This window comes from Nyctereutes procyonoides, unplaced genomic scaffold (genome assembly GCF_905146905.1).
Source record: "Nyctereutes procyonoides isolate TBG_1078 unplaced genomic scaffold, NYPRO_anot_genome, whole genome shotgun sequence".
NCBI lineage: Eukaryota > Metazoa > Chordata > Mammalia > Carnivora > Canidae > Nyctereutes > Nyctereutes procyonoides.
In genome coordinates, this window is record NW_026575135.1 from 61,503,956 (window position 1) to 61,519,154 (window position 15,199).

At 43.7% G+C, this 15,199-nt stretch overlaps 1 protein-coding gene across 2 annotated transcripts in view; it reads right to left on the reverse strand.

Annotated features, from left to right (window-relative positions):
* Positions 1-10,231: 10,231 nt before the first annotated feature.
* Positions 10,232-15,199, reverse strand: part of SNX24 (sorting nexin 24) — a 156,721-nt gene continuing 151,753 nt past the window's right edge. For both annotated transcript variants that reach the window (XM_055302550.1, XM_055302549.1), the window contains one exon: positions 10,232-11,842. In XM_055302550.1, coding sequence (XP_055158525.1) covers positions 11,775-11,842 — 68 coding nt within the window. In that variant the 3' untranslated portion in view covers positions 10,232-11,774. The remainder of the gene's footprint in view (positions 11,843-15,199) is intronic.

Below are 15,199 nucleotides of genomic sequence, written 5' to 3' on the forward strand. Positions count from 1 at the left end.
GGACAGAGTCCCATGTAGGGCTCCCTGCATGGAGCCTGCTTCTCCCTCTGCCTGTGTCTCTGCCTCTCTCCCTCTCTGTGTCTCTCATGAGTAAATAAATAAAATCTTAAAAAAAAAAAGCATTAGCAAATTCACAACTATAAACTACTGCTTTACAAAAAAGCCTATGCTTTCTGCAAAAGCTTTTGAAATGAACAGTTTGCTCTTTTGGCAATCACGCTGTGAAAAGGACACACAGCCAAGGGCGTGTGCAAAATCAGAGGAAAATTATACAGGCTACCACCATCACCATGCCCCAATTATTAAAATTTGGTCCTGAATCACTTCAATAAACAATTTAAAATATTTTGGTATCCTTAGCCATAAGTTGTCTTATTCCAAATGCTATTTAGCAATTTTAGGGATCTTCAAATAAGATACATTTTAGTAAAACTTATTCCTAGGACACTTTCAAAATTATTAACTACTTCATTTCTGATGAGCTTTTAGATTTTGAACAGAACTCACCAAACTCCTTTTTTAAAAAAGTTCAGCCGTTTTGAGTTACATAAAGACAAAAACATGGCAAAGATTTTATAGCAGGAAAAGGATTTGTTTTTGTTTTTCAACATTCCTATAATTCAGACAGCTGAAGAAATCTTTGATCTGGAAGGCTTGGAAATTCAAAGCCCCCTTAAGGCATTTTTTTTTAAATTAAGAAAGAGTAAAAACAGTATTTGTAATGGAAAATTTTTGTGCTGTTGAGTACATAACGGCTTTTACTTAGGTCTGTAATTCATCTTGTGGACTTAAGATTGTGGCCAAGCGTAAGTTTTAGGTGTGATATAACATCACCTGCTTGGAGATTTGCTGGCGTTGCTGATATTCTTGAGTGATGGAAAAGTAACTGGCACTAACACAGAACAACAGTGACTAATCACAGGAGCCCTGTCTGGAAGAGGGGGGGAAAAGGTCCATCTATTAAAGTCAAAACTAAATGCATCACAAAACCGATACATGGAAATTTCATCCCATCACTAGTTCCAACAGAATGCTCAAGAGTCGAGATTTGAGGTTATGGAGAGGATGCAACATGCCAATATCCCCCCACCCCACCATTGCCCACTTCTGCGGTTTTATTAGGGGCTATCTGTCCCTACACCCTTTAATTTTTCAGAAGGTGGGAAGGACTTCTTCCCAAAGCACCCTGGGCATTTAAAGTGCCATGAAAATTCTGGTCCCCTTCATCCTAGGTGGTAAATAGTACGTCCTGAAACTTTTGCTATTCAGATTCGAGAACTTGAGTCTTTTCCTCCAACCTGGACACACACCCAAACCAGGTCAGCCTTCTGAGCCACTTCTGGGCACCGGGACCCATCATATGACGGGATGTCAGGAGAGGAATGAGAACTGGTCAGCATGGAGCAGAGAAATTCAAGACTTCATCTATCCCTGTCAGCCGGGAAGTATAGGCCTCTGACAAAGATCTCAGAGCTTCTGAAGTGCCTCCAAACCTTATACAAGCTGTTCCCTCTGCCTTGCAAGTCTCCTTTGCTGCTTCTGTTCCCTGTCACCCTGCAGGACTCGGTACGGGGCTCTCTCTGCGAGCCTTCACTGGAAACTTCTTCAGCTGGGCTTCTGACTGCTTACTTCCAGATGTTTCTCATCTCCTCTTGGACTGGAGGCTCCTCTAAGGATCAGATCTTCACTGTAATCCACCCCTGGTGTTTTACACATAACTGATGCTCAGTGAGTACGTTCAGAGCTAGTAACCCAAACCAGTAGGTCTACATTTATACCATGAGGTACTTAAAATCTCTCAGAAGATTGTATAACATTGGCATTCAACTTTTGACTGTTTCTGCTCCTTTTCAGAGACCATTGCCTTTAAAAAAACACCTTCTGAGTTGAAGTGTATAGAAGTAGATTGGCAAACATGAGGTAGGTGTCAAACAGTAACAGGAAAGTTCCAGGTGGCTGTAAGATTTAAGTGGCAGTCTCTGTGGTGGATGGTAGCTGGCTTCGGTGTCATTCCTTGGTTGTGAGCACGGCCAGCTGGCTGGCAGCTGGTGGAGGCCCAGGCCTGAGCAGAGAAGTTTGAATTTGACCTGAGGGGTGATGAGAACCCACTCTCCACAACCGTAAATACTATGGAAGCCAGGTCATCCACCCTAGAAATCCTCATGTTTAAATCCTCATCTGTTGGGGGATTCGTGTGGCCTATCTGATGCAGGATGTGGGGGGTGGCCAGCGAGTAAAGGGTGTGAGATCACAGTACGCCCCACCTGGAAGCTCAGGCCGGTAGCAATACCATGTACTTTGTGATCAACGCCACGGTTTTGCCCTCTGTGCTCTGCTCGGTTCCTGACTACAGAGCATCCTCTGACCTTTGTGCGAGAGGTGTGAGAGAATTCAGCACAACTCTGTCACCACAACGGGAAGAATCTAGCTGAGTTTCCTTCTGCTGGTGGGTCGGTGTTGCGTCTCATTTTGCTTTCACGCTGCTGCAGGCGTAACTCACAAAGGAGGGGTCACAGTATATGGGCTAGAGGAGAGACCAAGAAGGAAAGGATTTATCCCCAAACCTGGAGCTCCCTGGGGATGAGGGTCCCGTTTTCACTCAGGCTGCTATAACAAAGTACCATAGACTGAGTGGTTTATAAACACCATTTTGGAGGCTGGTGGCAGATTTGGGGACTGATGATTTGGGCTCTCTTCCTGGCTCATGGACTGACACTTTTTCATGGTATACTTGCATGGTGGACAAGGGGGAAGGGTCTCATGACCTAACCACCTCCTCAAGGCCCACTTCCGAATATCATCACCCTGGGCAGTAGGTCTCAACATGTGAATTTAGGTGGGAGACACAAACGTTCCATCTATAGCAGGTCCCAACCTCCCACTCCGAGTCCCAGTCAATGAATGGCATCACCATCCAACCATTGTGCAAGCCCAAAACCCATCCTTGACTTCTTTCTCCCTTCCTTTTACCTTCTGCTTCCAAGTCCATCACCAAGTTCATTGGTGGCTGTGCAATACATCTTGAATATCCACATCTCATCCTCTTCACTGCTATCACCTTCCAGGAAGGGGTCATCTCTCACCCAGATTATTCTAGGCACCCCCAGTAGTCTCTCTGCTTCAGATCCTGCACCTGGCCAGGCATTCTCCATAAGCAGCCACAATGATCTTTTAAAAATAAATTGGCTCAAGTGTGATCTATCATGTGTCTTACCCTAAATCGCATATTGTTTGTTGATGTCTGCAAGCTGCCTGAAGGATTTTTTTTAAAAACTCATGCTTTAAAACGTCTCACGCCTGGGGCACTTGGCTGGCTCAGTCGGAGGAGAGTGCGATTCTTGATCTCCCAGTCATGAGTTCAAGTCCCACATGGGTGTAGAGATTATTTAAATAATAATAAAAAAGCCTAAAATTTTTTAATGTCTCATGACTAATAAAAAATAAATGAATGCAGGGATCCCTGGGTGGCGCAGCGGTTTGGCGCCTGCCTTTGGCCCAGGGCGCGATCCTGGGGACCCGGGATCGAATCCCACGTCGGGCTCCTGGTGCATGGAACCTGTTTCACCCTCTGCCTATGTCTCTGCCTCTCTCTCTCTCACTGTGTGCCTATCATAAATAAATAAAAATTAAAAAATTATTTAAAAAAAAATAAATGAATGCAAAAGTAAAATTCTTTGTCAATTATACCTCAATAAAGCTGAATAAAAGATAATAAAATAGATTATATTTCTTCTGTGTAAAACCCATCAATGGCTTCCCATTGCATGTAGGCTACGGGTCAAAGTCTTGAATGCCATCTCCCGAGGGGAGCGCTGTGGGATCTGGCCTCAGCCCTTCACCATCCTCCACACTTACTGGTTTTCTGTGCAGACTTGACAATAGCCTTTTCCTGATTTGGGGCTTTAGAATCTGGTGATGTCTCTGCAACACACTCCCTTCTCCCATTCTTTGCCTGGCTAATTTCTCCAGCATCCTTTAGGTCTCAAGTTCAATGCCACCTCCTCAGAGAGGATTCCTGCCCTGCTCCAATATAAATTTGGTATTTTCCCTACAGCATAGTACACCTTCATTTTCCTTCACAGCATTTAACACACTTCATAATGACAATTTTGGGGGATTTTTACCCATCCACTATCACATTATTCTATAAGTTCCATGAAGTCACATTCAAATTCAGATTCAAATTTAGAAAGATACCAAGGATTTAGAAAGATTTTGTTGCCTGATGTGATGAAGAAAAACTGCCATGAAATAGATATATAAAAGTTCATGGGAAAGCCCTTATCTTTTACTACATTTAAAATACTTTATTAGTTTTCTTGAGATGCTGATGGGTTGTTGTCCTAAAGGTATCACCAGCCTTCTGTTGGAGCCCTCTTGACCATGTTTGATTTTGTGTCTGCTCCCTCTAGAAGTATTAATGTATTTTTTTTAATTTAAAAAGTTTTTAAGAAAGTTTAAATATTTTAAAAATATGCAACATGAAAATAATTTGAAATGTTCCAGGGTTGTGGTTCTCAAACTTCCTTGTGTATGAGAATCACCTAAAGGCTTATCAGATCTCCAGGCCCCACACTCAGAGAATCTGATTCTGTATGTCTGGGCAAGACCTGAGAAATTATATTTCTAACAATTTCTTGGATGAAGCTGATCCTGCTGGTCCCAGGTCCAAACTTCAAAAAAACCACTGCCCTAGGGTGCCACACAACCATGGCTTCTAAGCACTGATTTAGATTAATCATTTGTTAAGAATGATAGTTTAAGAAATCGTCCAAGGGTGTAGTTACCCAACCCATTACCACTCTGTATCAAATTAGTGAGCAAACTGGAGGAAATTACTGCTTTCAGAATAGTCAGGATGTAATGAAACATTATGGGAATTTGGAAAGATGTTAGCAAATCCTAATTCAAGGTCACCGACTCCGTGGAACCAGCCTTGAGCTGGGTGGGTCCTGGGAACACAGGGTGCTGGCCATCTACTCCTTCACAGAATCTCAGGAGATCTACTCCTGGCCCCACACTAGAGGAGGAGTATAAACAAGTCAGAAGATGCTCCTGCTCTCACGGAGTCCAGGTTCTTGGTGGGAGTGCAGGGGGCGGGGGGAGGGGGGAAGACAGTAAACAAAGAGAATTACAGATGGTAAAAACTGCTATGAGGTAACAGTTTGCCATACACAAGTCAGAGAAAGACAAACACCATATGATTTCACTTATGTGTGCAACCAAAAAACAAGTGAACAAACAAACAAGCAGATTCATAGATATAGATTGGTGGTTGCCAGTGGGGAGGAGGGTAGGGAAATGGGCAAAATAAGTGAAGAGGATGAAGATGTACAAACTTCCAGTTATAAAATAAGTCTTGGAGATGAAAAGTACAGCACAGGGAATATAGTCAACAATATTGTAATGACGGATGGTGGCAGATGGTGACTGCACCTAACCATGGTGAGCACTGAGTAATGTATAGGATCGTTGAGTCATTATAATGCATGCTGGAAACTAATATATGTCAACTCTACTTCAATACTGAACATTTAAAAAAAAATCATGGTGCCAGGGACGCCTGGGTGGCTCAGTGGTTGAGCATCTGCCTTTGGCTCAGGGTGTGATCCCGGGGTCTTGGGATCTACTCTCACATTGGGCTCCCCATGGGGATCCTGTGTCTCCCTCTGCCTATGTCTCTGCCTCTCTCATGCATAAATAAATAAAATCTTAAAAAAAGAAATCATGGTGCCAAATGGTGTGACCTAAGAGGGGATCTTTGTGGAGGTGATGTTGAAGCTCTTCAGGTGAGAATGAGCATCTTCTCAAGGGAGAAAGGGGTATTTCAGGTAGAGACCAGCAGGTCCTAAGGAGGGACCAAGGTTAGCAAGTGCTGGGGACTCAAACACTAGTGTCACCACTTCAATGAATACCAGCAACAGGAGAGCAAAGGAACTTGGAGATGCTGGCAGGAGTTGTAGCTTTAAGTGGGAATGAAACTCCTGGAAGATTTTGACCAAGTACATAATGTGATGGACAGTTTAAGAAGACATCTCTGGCTCTTGTGTGCAGAATGGACTGTAGAGAAAGAAGCAGAGAGATCTGGGAGGAGGCTGCTGCCGGGAGCACAGAGCGTGGCTGAATCAGGCAGGATGGGGCAGCACCCTGTAACCTGCAGTATCATGCAGAAATATCAGCAACTGTTACAAGCCTAGCTCTTTCCCACCTGGGCACTCACATGTGGTTCAGAAATGCGCCTAAATATGAAGAGTCAGAATGGGAAGCTGATGAGGGACTGGATTAACCTGAACTGAGGGGTCTAAGTCTCAAATCCCGGTAGCCTTGGTCAAACTGTTCAGTCTTCCTAGCCTCCATTTTTCTCTTTAAAGTGAAATGGTAAGAATACAAACCTCATAAAGATGTCATGAGCCTTCGGTGGGACAATCTAGGGACAGAATTTAGCCTCATACCTCTCGGCGCCCAAATGAGGGCGCAGTCCTACTAGCTACTTACCATAATCCCTCTGATCTTCACTTTCTTCTTCAGAGTTCATAAAAAGTTTGTAAGGTGATAGTGGAATAAGGTCTGAAAAACCCTAGTCTAATAATATGTGGCACACAGTAGGAGCTCAGTACACAGGGGTGTCTACATAAATCGAGCATCAAAGCTGGAGACCCTGCTGAGGTCCCTCTGCCTGATGATGGGAGAGGAGTGAAGACAGAAAATGCTTCACATTTTAGAGGTCAGACTTCCAGCTCTACCCTAGGACATAAAACCAAGTTTTTCTCTAGATAATTACACAGACTTCAGGGGTTTAACATTTGAACGCACCCTCCTTCCCCTCGCACACAAATAAATGCCTCTTCACCCTGACCAGAGGCCAGAGTTTCCCTAGGCATGCATATGGGCAGAAAACAAAAATGTTGCAGAAAAAGCAGTTGTGCGTTAGCGTCTGCTTCTTCCCTGGGTTTCCGCTGCTGAATTCAAGATCTGTGATTATCATCAAGGATGAAAACCACAACAAAGCCCAGATGAAAAGGACGGCTTCAGAGCGGGGTATGGAGACTGGCGAGGACAGCCTTACTCCCTGAACATTCTATCTGATTCAGTTAAACAGAAACATTACTCTCTAGTAAATGCCCAGAACTCCCCAAACAACAACGATTACGTCTCTGTTCTTCAGAGGCCAAACGCAGTGCCTTCATCTGGCGAGGGAACTCACGGGCAGGCCACTGAACGAGTGGATGAGTAACTGAACACATATTCAGGTAGGGCATCAATGAGACCACTACTCAAAGCTGTCACCCTCGCTGCTTCTGCAGGGTCCTGCCACCATCTGAATCTTTCTGTTCCACCCCCCGCCCCCAAATTCATACATTGAAACCTAATCCCCAATGTGGCGGTGTTTGGAGGTAAGGGCCCTTAGGAGGTAATCAGGACTGGGTGCCCTTAATAAGAGACTCCAAAGAGAGTCCTCGCCCCTTTACTGCCACACGAGGACATAGTAAAGAGAACCCCACATCAGACACCAAATGGGTGGAGGAATGAATTTGGGTGCTCATTAGCCACCGTGTCCATGCTATGTCTGTTATACAGACTCAACAACTATGACAAGTACCTCCCTGTGGCCGCCTGCAACAGCCCAGAAGGTGAACCGATCTTCTCTTGATAGTGGGTCCTGCAGAAAGCATAAAAGTCAGCAGCCGTTAAGGAAGGGTAGTTCGTAAAGCATCTCACATCTTCACATCCCTCAAACAGTAGTTCCTAACGTATGTGTGTATCGGCAACAACTCAGCAGCTTGTCTAAGTACCCAAAGGCCCCACCCGGCCAGGATTTAATCATTCAGTCCCAGGTGATTCTGACGTGTGTGTACCCCTGAGAACCACTGTTTGAGAGGCTGTCAGGGACATGAGAAAAGTACCAAGTACACGTGCCAAAATCCCTCCTGCACCCTGGCAAATATCATTAACTGGTTACTGTATTACATCCTTACTCGTTCAAAATTCTTTAAAAAATAAAACTTGAAAACAGTTTTGGTAAATATACACGGTACAACATTCCCCATTTTCAAGTGTACAATTCAGTGGCATACAGTACAGTCATACTGTTGTGCGAGCATCCCCATCACCCATCTCCAGAACTTCATCTTCTTCCCCAGCTGAAATCCAGTGAACATTAATTCCTCATTTCTGCGCCTCCCCCAATCACTGACAACCACCATTCTACTGTTTCTATGAGCTGGACTATTCTAGGCACCTCATATAAGTAGAATCACACAGGACTTGTCCTTTGTGACGGTCTGATTTCACTTAGCATAATGTCTTCAAGATTTATTCATGTTGTAGCATGTGTCAGGACTTCCTTTTTAGGACTGAATAATATTTTCTTGCTTGCATATACTACATTTTGTTCATCCATTCATTCACTGATGGACGGTTGCTTCCACCTGTTGGCATTTGTGAATAATACCAAGAACTTGGGTGTACAAATCATCTACTCAAGCCTCTGCTTCGACTTCTTTTGGGCATACACCCAGAAGTGGAAATGCTAGATCACACGGTAATTTTAATCTTTTGGAGAACTGCCAGACCATTCTGCACAGAGGCTGTACTGTTTTACATTCTTGCCAGCAAATGTGTGAGGGTTTCAAGGTCTCCACATCCTTGCCGACACTTGTCATTTGTGGCTTTTTGGTAGTAGCCACTCTGATGGCTGTGCCTGCACCCTCGGCCGAGCACATTAAGCAGCCATGATCAATTGATCGAAAGTGAGAAATGAGATGAAAGCCATTTGTTATTTCTAAGCTGTTGCATGAGATTTCTACACTTTTCAAAGTGAAATGATTGAGGATTTACCAGGTAGGGAAGGTCAGTGTTACCAGGGTTGTAGAGATGGTCAAGTGTTTGAAATAGTGGGGCAGGGGAGGCTGGTCTGGAAATGGCTGAGTAGTAGGGATGAGGCCCGAGAGAGGCTCTGCATGAAGCACTGTGGAGGCCTGAGACCAAGTCCAGGCACACCACCAAACCCGCCAACTAGGAGCGCAGCAGGTGACGGCTGTCCCCATGCCCTGCCTCAAGTGGCAGTGGGGTTTCTCTTCCTTCTCTTTATTCTGTTTTCATCCCTCTATTCTTTACTGCTCTATTTTCTATGAATCCGTGCTTTGAAAAAATTCATGTTTTGTAAAAAGAAAAAGGGGGGGCAAAGGAATACATACCGTAAATGTCCATTATCTGTCTGCATGTGGATGAAGTCTCCATACAAGTATACTCATGAACTAAATGCAGTGGTTATTTGCTGAGGGGTGGGGGGGAGCTGGGGATATGAGACAGGGTGGGAGGTTTATCTCTTTTATATAACAATAAATTGTTATTAGATTTTCAATCGTGGAAATATAGTATCATCTTTCCAATGTCTGTTCCTGAACTGCAGTGACCAGAAAGTTCCAACCCCTGCCAGACTCCCCTGAAGCTGGGGATCGATAATAAGGTTCTGGCATGTGCTTTCATGAGATGGAGTGTGAGGTGGAAATGGGGGACTACCGTCTCCTGCTGCTTGGGGCCATAGCTGTGGGCAAGCCAGGCCATGGGCACTGAGAGGCAATTGTGGTGTAGGTGGTGGCAACTGGACACTGTTCCAGGGCGGCTATGAGGCAGTTATGGTGGTAACAGTGACTTCCCAATCTCAGTTGCTGGTACCTGGATTGCAGGTGCAGTGGTGATATTTACCCCAGTAGCTCCAAGAGTGGCCTCCTGACTTCATGAATTCCTACTCAAGGCAAAGGCTGCAGCTCCCCTGGTGGGTGGGAGCTAGATGTTGCTGGAGGATTCTGGAAGTCATTCCTGGATTCCCTACTAAGGAGGTCACTCTCCTCATCCTTCCAAAAGATTCTGCGAGCTTACTATTCTTACTATTCCATTCTACTTAAAATACTTACCATGGCTTCTATTTCCTCTAATGGACTTGAAACAGGATATGAAATTATGTATTAAAAATTACTAAATAAAAAATTAAAGTCATCACTAAAAAAAAAATTCTCAGAAGGGATTTCTTGAGTAGTGTGACACCCAAAATGCTTGGTTCTTATATTAAAAAAAAAAAATTCTTACCATCTTTGTAAATCATTACCTATTTAACGAGCACCTATTAGCTTAAAGGTGAGGTAATTTAACACTTAGAGTAGAAATAAGTGCCTATGAAGTATGTGAGAAGCTGTGTGCGTGTGTATAAAGAGAGAGGACACAATTTGCGTTTCCGGTAAAATCCTAAAAGACAAATTCAAATATTTCTTGTCCTTTGTTTTTATTTAACTCAAAAATAGCTAACAACAAAACATTTAAAAAATATCTCTACCACATGAATATTCAGTTATTTTTGGTTCATGACACTTGATTACATAGTCCTCGCCCGTTTTCAGCACGAAGTAACACATCTATCATAAATGTATCTCTCAAAGTCTGCAGCAGGCTTTAAACCTGTATATTTAGATCCTAACCAAAAACCATGATTTAGTTATCTGTTTTGAATCCAAACATTTTTATACCACACAAAAGCTTAGTAAAATTAATAACCATAAATAGGCTACCTATTAATTAGTCTTCAATGAAATGCCCAAATACAGCACATACATGAAGTTTGCATATATGCTTTTGTCCTTTACTACTCAAAATATGAATGTCTGTGAGATGTACAATGGAATTAGAGATCATTCATTGAACTTACATTAATTCCACCTAGGAGGTCAGCAAAAAAAGGAAACAATAAAGAAAATAACAATAAATCCCATGAAAATTCCACCAATTTAATGAATGAGTAAACCCTGATAAGGGTCAGAGGACCTTGAGGAATCCAGGTGCTACCACTGTAGTGGCTCCTCAGGCACAGTCAGTTCACATCTGTGTCTCAGAAGGCAAGCATCTTGCAGGACGAAGTGTGATTCTAGTGTTGAAAGGTATATGGTTTTATACAAAATTGCCATAAACAAACAGCAACAACGTCAAGTGGTCTTCAATGGAAGAAACAGTCCTTTCTTCCAACACTGGAGGGAAAATGGTTGTGTTGGATGCACACATTTCCAGTATGGTGCCTTCTGAAAGGGCTGTCAAGAAGAATCTCCTTACTGCCTTTTATCTTATGTTCTGACACCAGAAGCTCATCCCTAGGTATGACGCAACTCCACTGCAGTGTGAAGAGAAATGACCAGATTTTTAAAAATGCCCTAGCATTGTCAGCATAGTTTAGTTTCCAGTTTAGTTCCGTCCTCACATTCAGCACAGTGTGTTTCTGTGATGCTCTCATAATGCCGGCACTTGAGAACGAATCTATCATAGACCGAGAGAAATCTCATGATGCAAAGATTAGTGTCTCATAAAATCTGAACAAAACAAAACAAAACAAACAAAAAAAAAAAAACCAAGCTACCAAAGTAGATCAGTCTCAGTGTGATTCAGGATAAGAATAACATCCAATTAGCAGATGGTGCAAAGGAGGCAGAGGGTAACTTCTGTTTTGTCACGCCCGCTGCTCCCAGGGATCTCCTGCAGCCTCCTTTTCACCAGCTGCGAAACTGGCAGCTACCTTCTACTTCTCAAGCCTCGGCCTTAACCTCAGCACCGCCCTGGTTCAGTTTCTATTTTTAAAAGCACCATTCTAATGGAAATGTCCCTGCCCTGAATTAAGCTGGGACTGTGAATTTTACCACTAGCTAGAGCTGTTATGTCATGGAGTTTAGGTTAATTTGGTAGGTATCGATTCCGTGAAACCTGCTTCAGCTTCCTCTAGCCACGTAGGATCTCTACCTGGGCTGGAGATGAGGGTAAAATATCCCATGGAGGACGCCTTCGATAACCACATTTGGAAAATCTGAAAAACAAAAGGAACATGGCCTGTCTTACACACATCCATAAAACACAACTGCATTTCGCAGAAGTGAGCAAGCGAGGCCCACAGGAACTCAGGCATCCGCGTCGCGGGGGTGCAGCCGCTCCGCGCTCCTCAGGACGGGCTGTCATTTGCTCCGGCCTAAAGCCACTTTAGCGCGCACCCAGACTCTGCAGGAATGCACGGCCAGATTTGTAGCTTATTGATTTAAGGGATGTTCTAATGGTTAATGCTGCTGGGCCCCAGCTCTTTATCTGAATGTTTTCTCACAAGGAAGATGGATTACACTGGCAATTCAATTTCTAACAAAATCTCAATATACTTGAAGGAATTCCAAGATTTCTACTGGGAATACTTGGCTGCAGTTTTTCCATTGTGGTTTACAGCAGCGTTTAGTCCAAGTTGTCTCAAGGATGATCGCTCGGTTACACGAGCTTCCAGGGAGCAGCAGGAATGGGGGCCGTCTTCCTAACTTAAAAGGGCAAATTTCTGACAAAAACCATCCTGTCGAACATGAAAAATCAGCCACATTTTTAGACGAGATACGAAGGAAACCGAGAGTGTGTGAGTAGGCTGGGCCACATCCCAGTTATCAGAGCGGGTAAAATATGAACAGATAACTTGCACGGGGGAACCCATCCATCACACAGCCCAGAGGTTCAATTTCTCAGCTTCAGTCTGCCTATAATTATGTCCAGAATTTATGTGGAAGCTCCATCCCTTTAAATAAATATAGTTATTACGTAAGGAAATTAGTTGGTCCAATACTTTCAGACAGAAACTAGTACGTTCCGTTATTAACCGACCTGCTATAGAGTACCTACTATGTAAAACCACTTGCAGGGGAGGGTGGAAAGGTTCCTGGAGGAGCGGATCAGGTTCAAAGACTGAAATGGAGGCCAGGGGAAAAAACAGAGGCAGAGAAGGAGGAGGCTCGAGGGCAGGAAAGCTAATTTAAGTCCAGGAATTCTGGCTTTATCTGAAAAAGCAATGAGAACTCCTGAAGGATTTTAAGCAGAGTGACACAGTATTGAATCATGTTTGGCAAAGATGGCTCTGGCTGCCGTTCAGAGTATGCGGGGACTAGTTCAAAGTGGTGGTGGGTTCCATGTGATGAGTGAGGGATTTCTGAACAGAATCTGCCTGAAAGGTTTCTGTAAAGACTGGTGAGTGAAAACAAAGCATGAGAACCTGAGCTGGGCAGTCAGTACTGGTTACCATCGTGGACCAAATATGGTCTGGTAACTGGGAATGTATGTAAGTAACAGGCCCTGACCCCCACCATGGAACTTCCACGCTAGCCAGGGAGACAAGCAAATGAATACACCAACTAAATATGCTTTAGAAATATCTCTAGTACACGAGCAGTTCAATTACTTTTGGGTGATGATACTTGATTTCTTAATGTTCGCTTTTATTCAGCATGAAATAACCTAATTTTCCATGAAATACATCTTTAATAATCTGTAATACGATTTAAACCTACATACTTTGAACCGAACCAAAAGCAAAGATTTTGCTAAGTTCATTTTAATTCTCAAAGTATTTCTCCCCCACAGAAGCGTACTGACACCAAGGGCCATCAATGCAGATATTGATCAGTTTTCAATTAGATGCCCAAATAGAACACACCAACATGCATTAGCATATGGGCATTTATCCTTTGCTATGCAAAATATAAAAGTCTATTTGAAAGTCAGTGAAATTAAAAAAAAAAGTCAGTGAAATTACAGCATATTCACAGTATATTCATCAGCATATTCAGCTTAAATAGATTTAAGCCAGTTCAGCAAAAAGGACAAAAAAAGGAAAATACTGCTAATTACTTGGTTTCTGCTCAGGTCATGATCTGAGGGTCATGAGACACCCCTACATTAGGCTCCACACTCAGCGCAGAGCCTGCTTGAGATGCTGTCTCTCTTCCTCTCCCTCTGCCCTTGACCTCACTTGAGCATGAACTCTCTCCCTTTCTCAAATAAATACATAAGTCTTTTAAAAAATAAATAAAAGCAAGGGGGAAAACTGAAGCAGGGAACAGGGTTTGCCAGTGAGGGGACAGGAAGGAGAGGAAAGACCTCTGTGCACAAGTAGGGTGTGAATGAGGACACAGAGGCCCCACCAGGAGGGTACCTGGGAGGAGGGCATTCCTGACAGAGGGAGGAACACAAGCCAAGGCGCTGAGCTTATGGTCCAGCAAGTGCTGAGCAGGTGCTGGAGGCTGGAGAGTCAACAGGTGAGCACAATAGAGAGAGAGAAAAAGGAAAAAAGTGTATGATCACTAGTGTAAAGGAAGCAAGCGGGGGACTCTGATCAAAGTGAATGGAACAGAGGTGCTTTATAACAAGGTCCACCAAGAGGACCAATGAGGAGTTTATCAGAAGTCATTATTTTTTTTCATCTGTTCCATTCCATTCTGCCCTTTGGGTTTAGGCTTCGTCATCCATATGTTTTAATTCAATGTCCATTACTGCTTGAAAATTACCTTGGCCTTTGTTTCCCATAGAGAGGGGATGACAAGGAATGTGACTTAGGATAGGTTTTATGGTCATTTTTGTTGGTTTTCATTTATTTTGGTAAACATTTGCTGTGAACCTTAAAAAAAATGAAAGGCAACGTGATGGGGGGGTAGTCTTAAGTGGCTCTTGAGAACAGAGCAAGCAAAGGCTCTCTCTAGTTGCGTCTGGAAGGTTCAGAGCGAGTACTGTGTGGGGACAAGAAGAGGGTTTGGCGGGGGTGGGTGGGGGGAAGCAGCAGTGCCCTAGGGGGAACAAAGTGAAGACCTTTGAGGCACAGAAAGAACTCAGGGTGGCTACAGCAGAGTGTGTGAGGAGGTCCTCTTAGAAACAGGAGCCAGGCCTAGAGCACTGAGGGCTGTAGGAGCCTGGTAAGAGTCAAAGCTCACAGAAAGGGTGGGGATGGAAAGAGGACTGTGTCGCAGCTGTATACACAAGGTGATTAAGATCATAAGCAAGGAGATCATTCAAAAGAAAGCAAGGGAGAAGACAAGAGGGCCTATGACAGCTGGCTGGTGGGCTTCCAGGGATGGGAAGAAAAGTAAGAAGGTGAAAAAACCCAGGGGGAGACCATGTAGGGAAGGGGAGAAAGTGGTCAACAGTGGCCAAAGCTGATGGGAGCTCTGATGAAAGCTGATGAAAGATAGCCATAGAGGGTAGCCATGGGGCAGATGCTGGGGACCACAGCACGAGCTGTTCTGAATTCTCCAGAGAAATCAAAACGAAGCTCAAAAAGCATATGCTCAGAGAAGAATGTCTGGTTATTAGCATTTTATAAGAGGAGAGTGAAGGTCAAGATTTTAAAGATAGAAATGCGTCTGCTTTT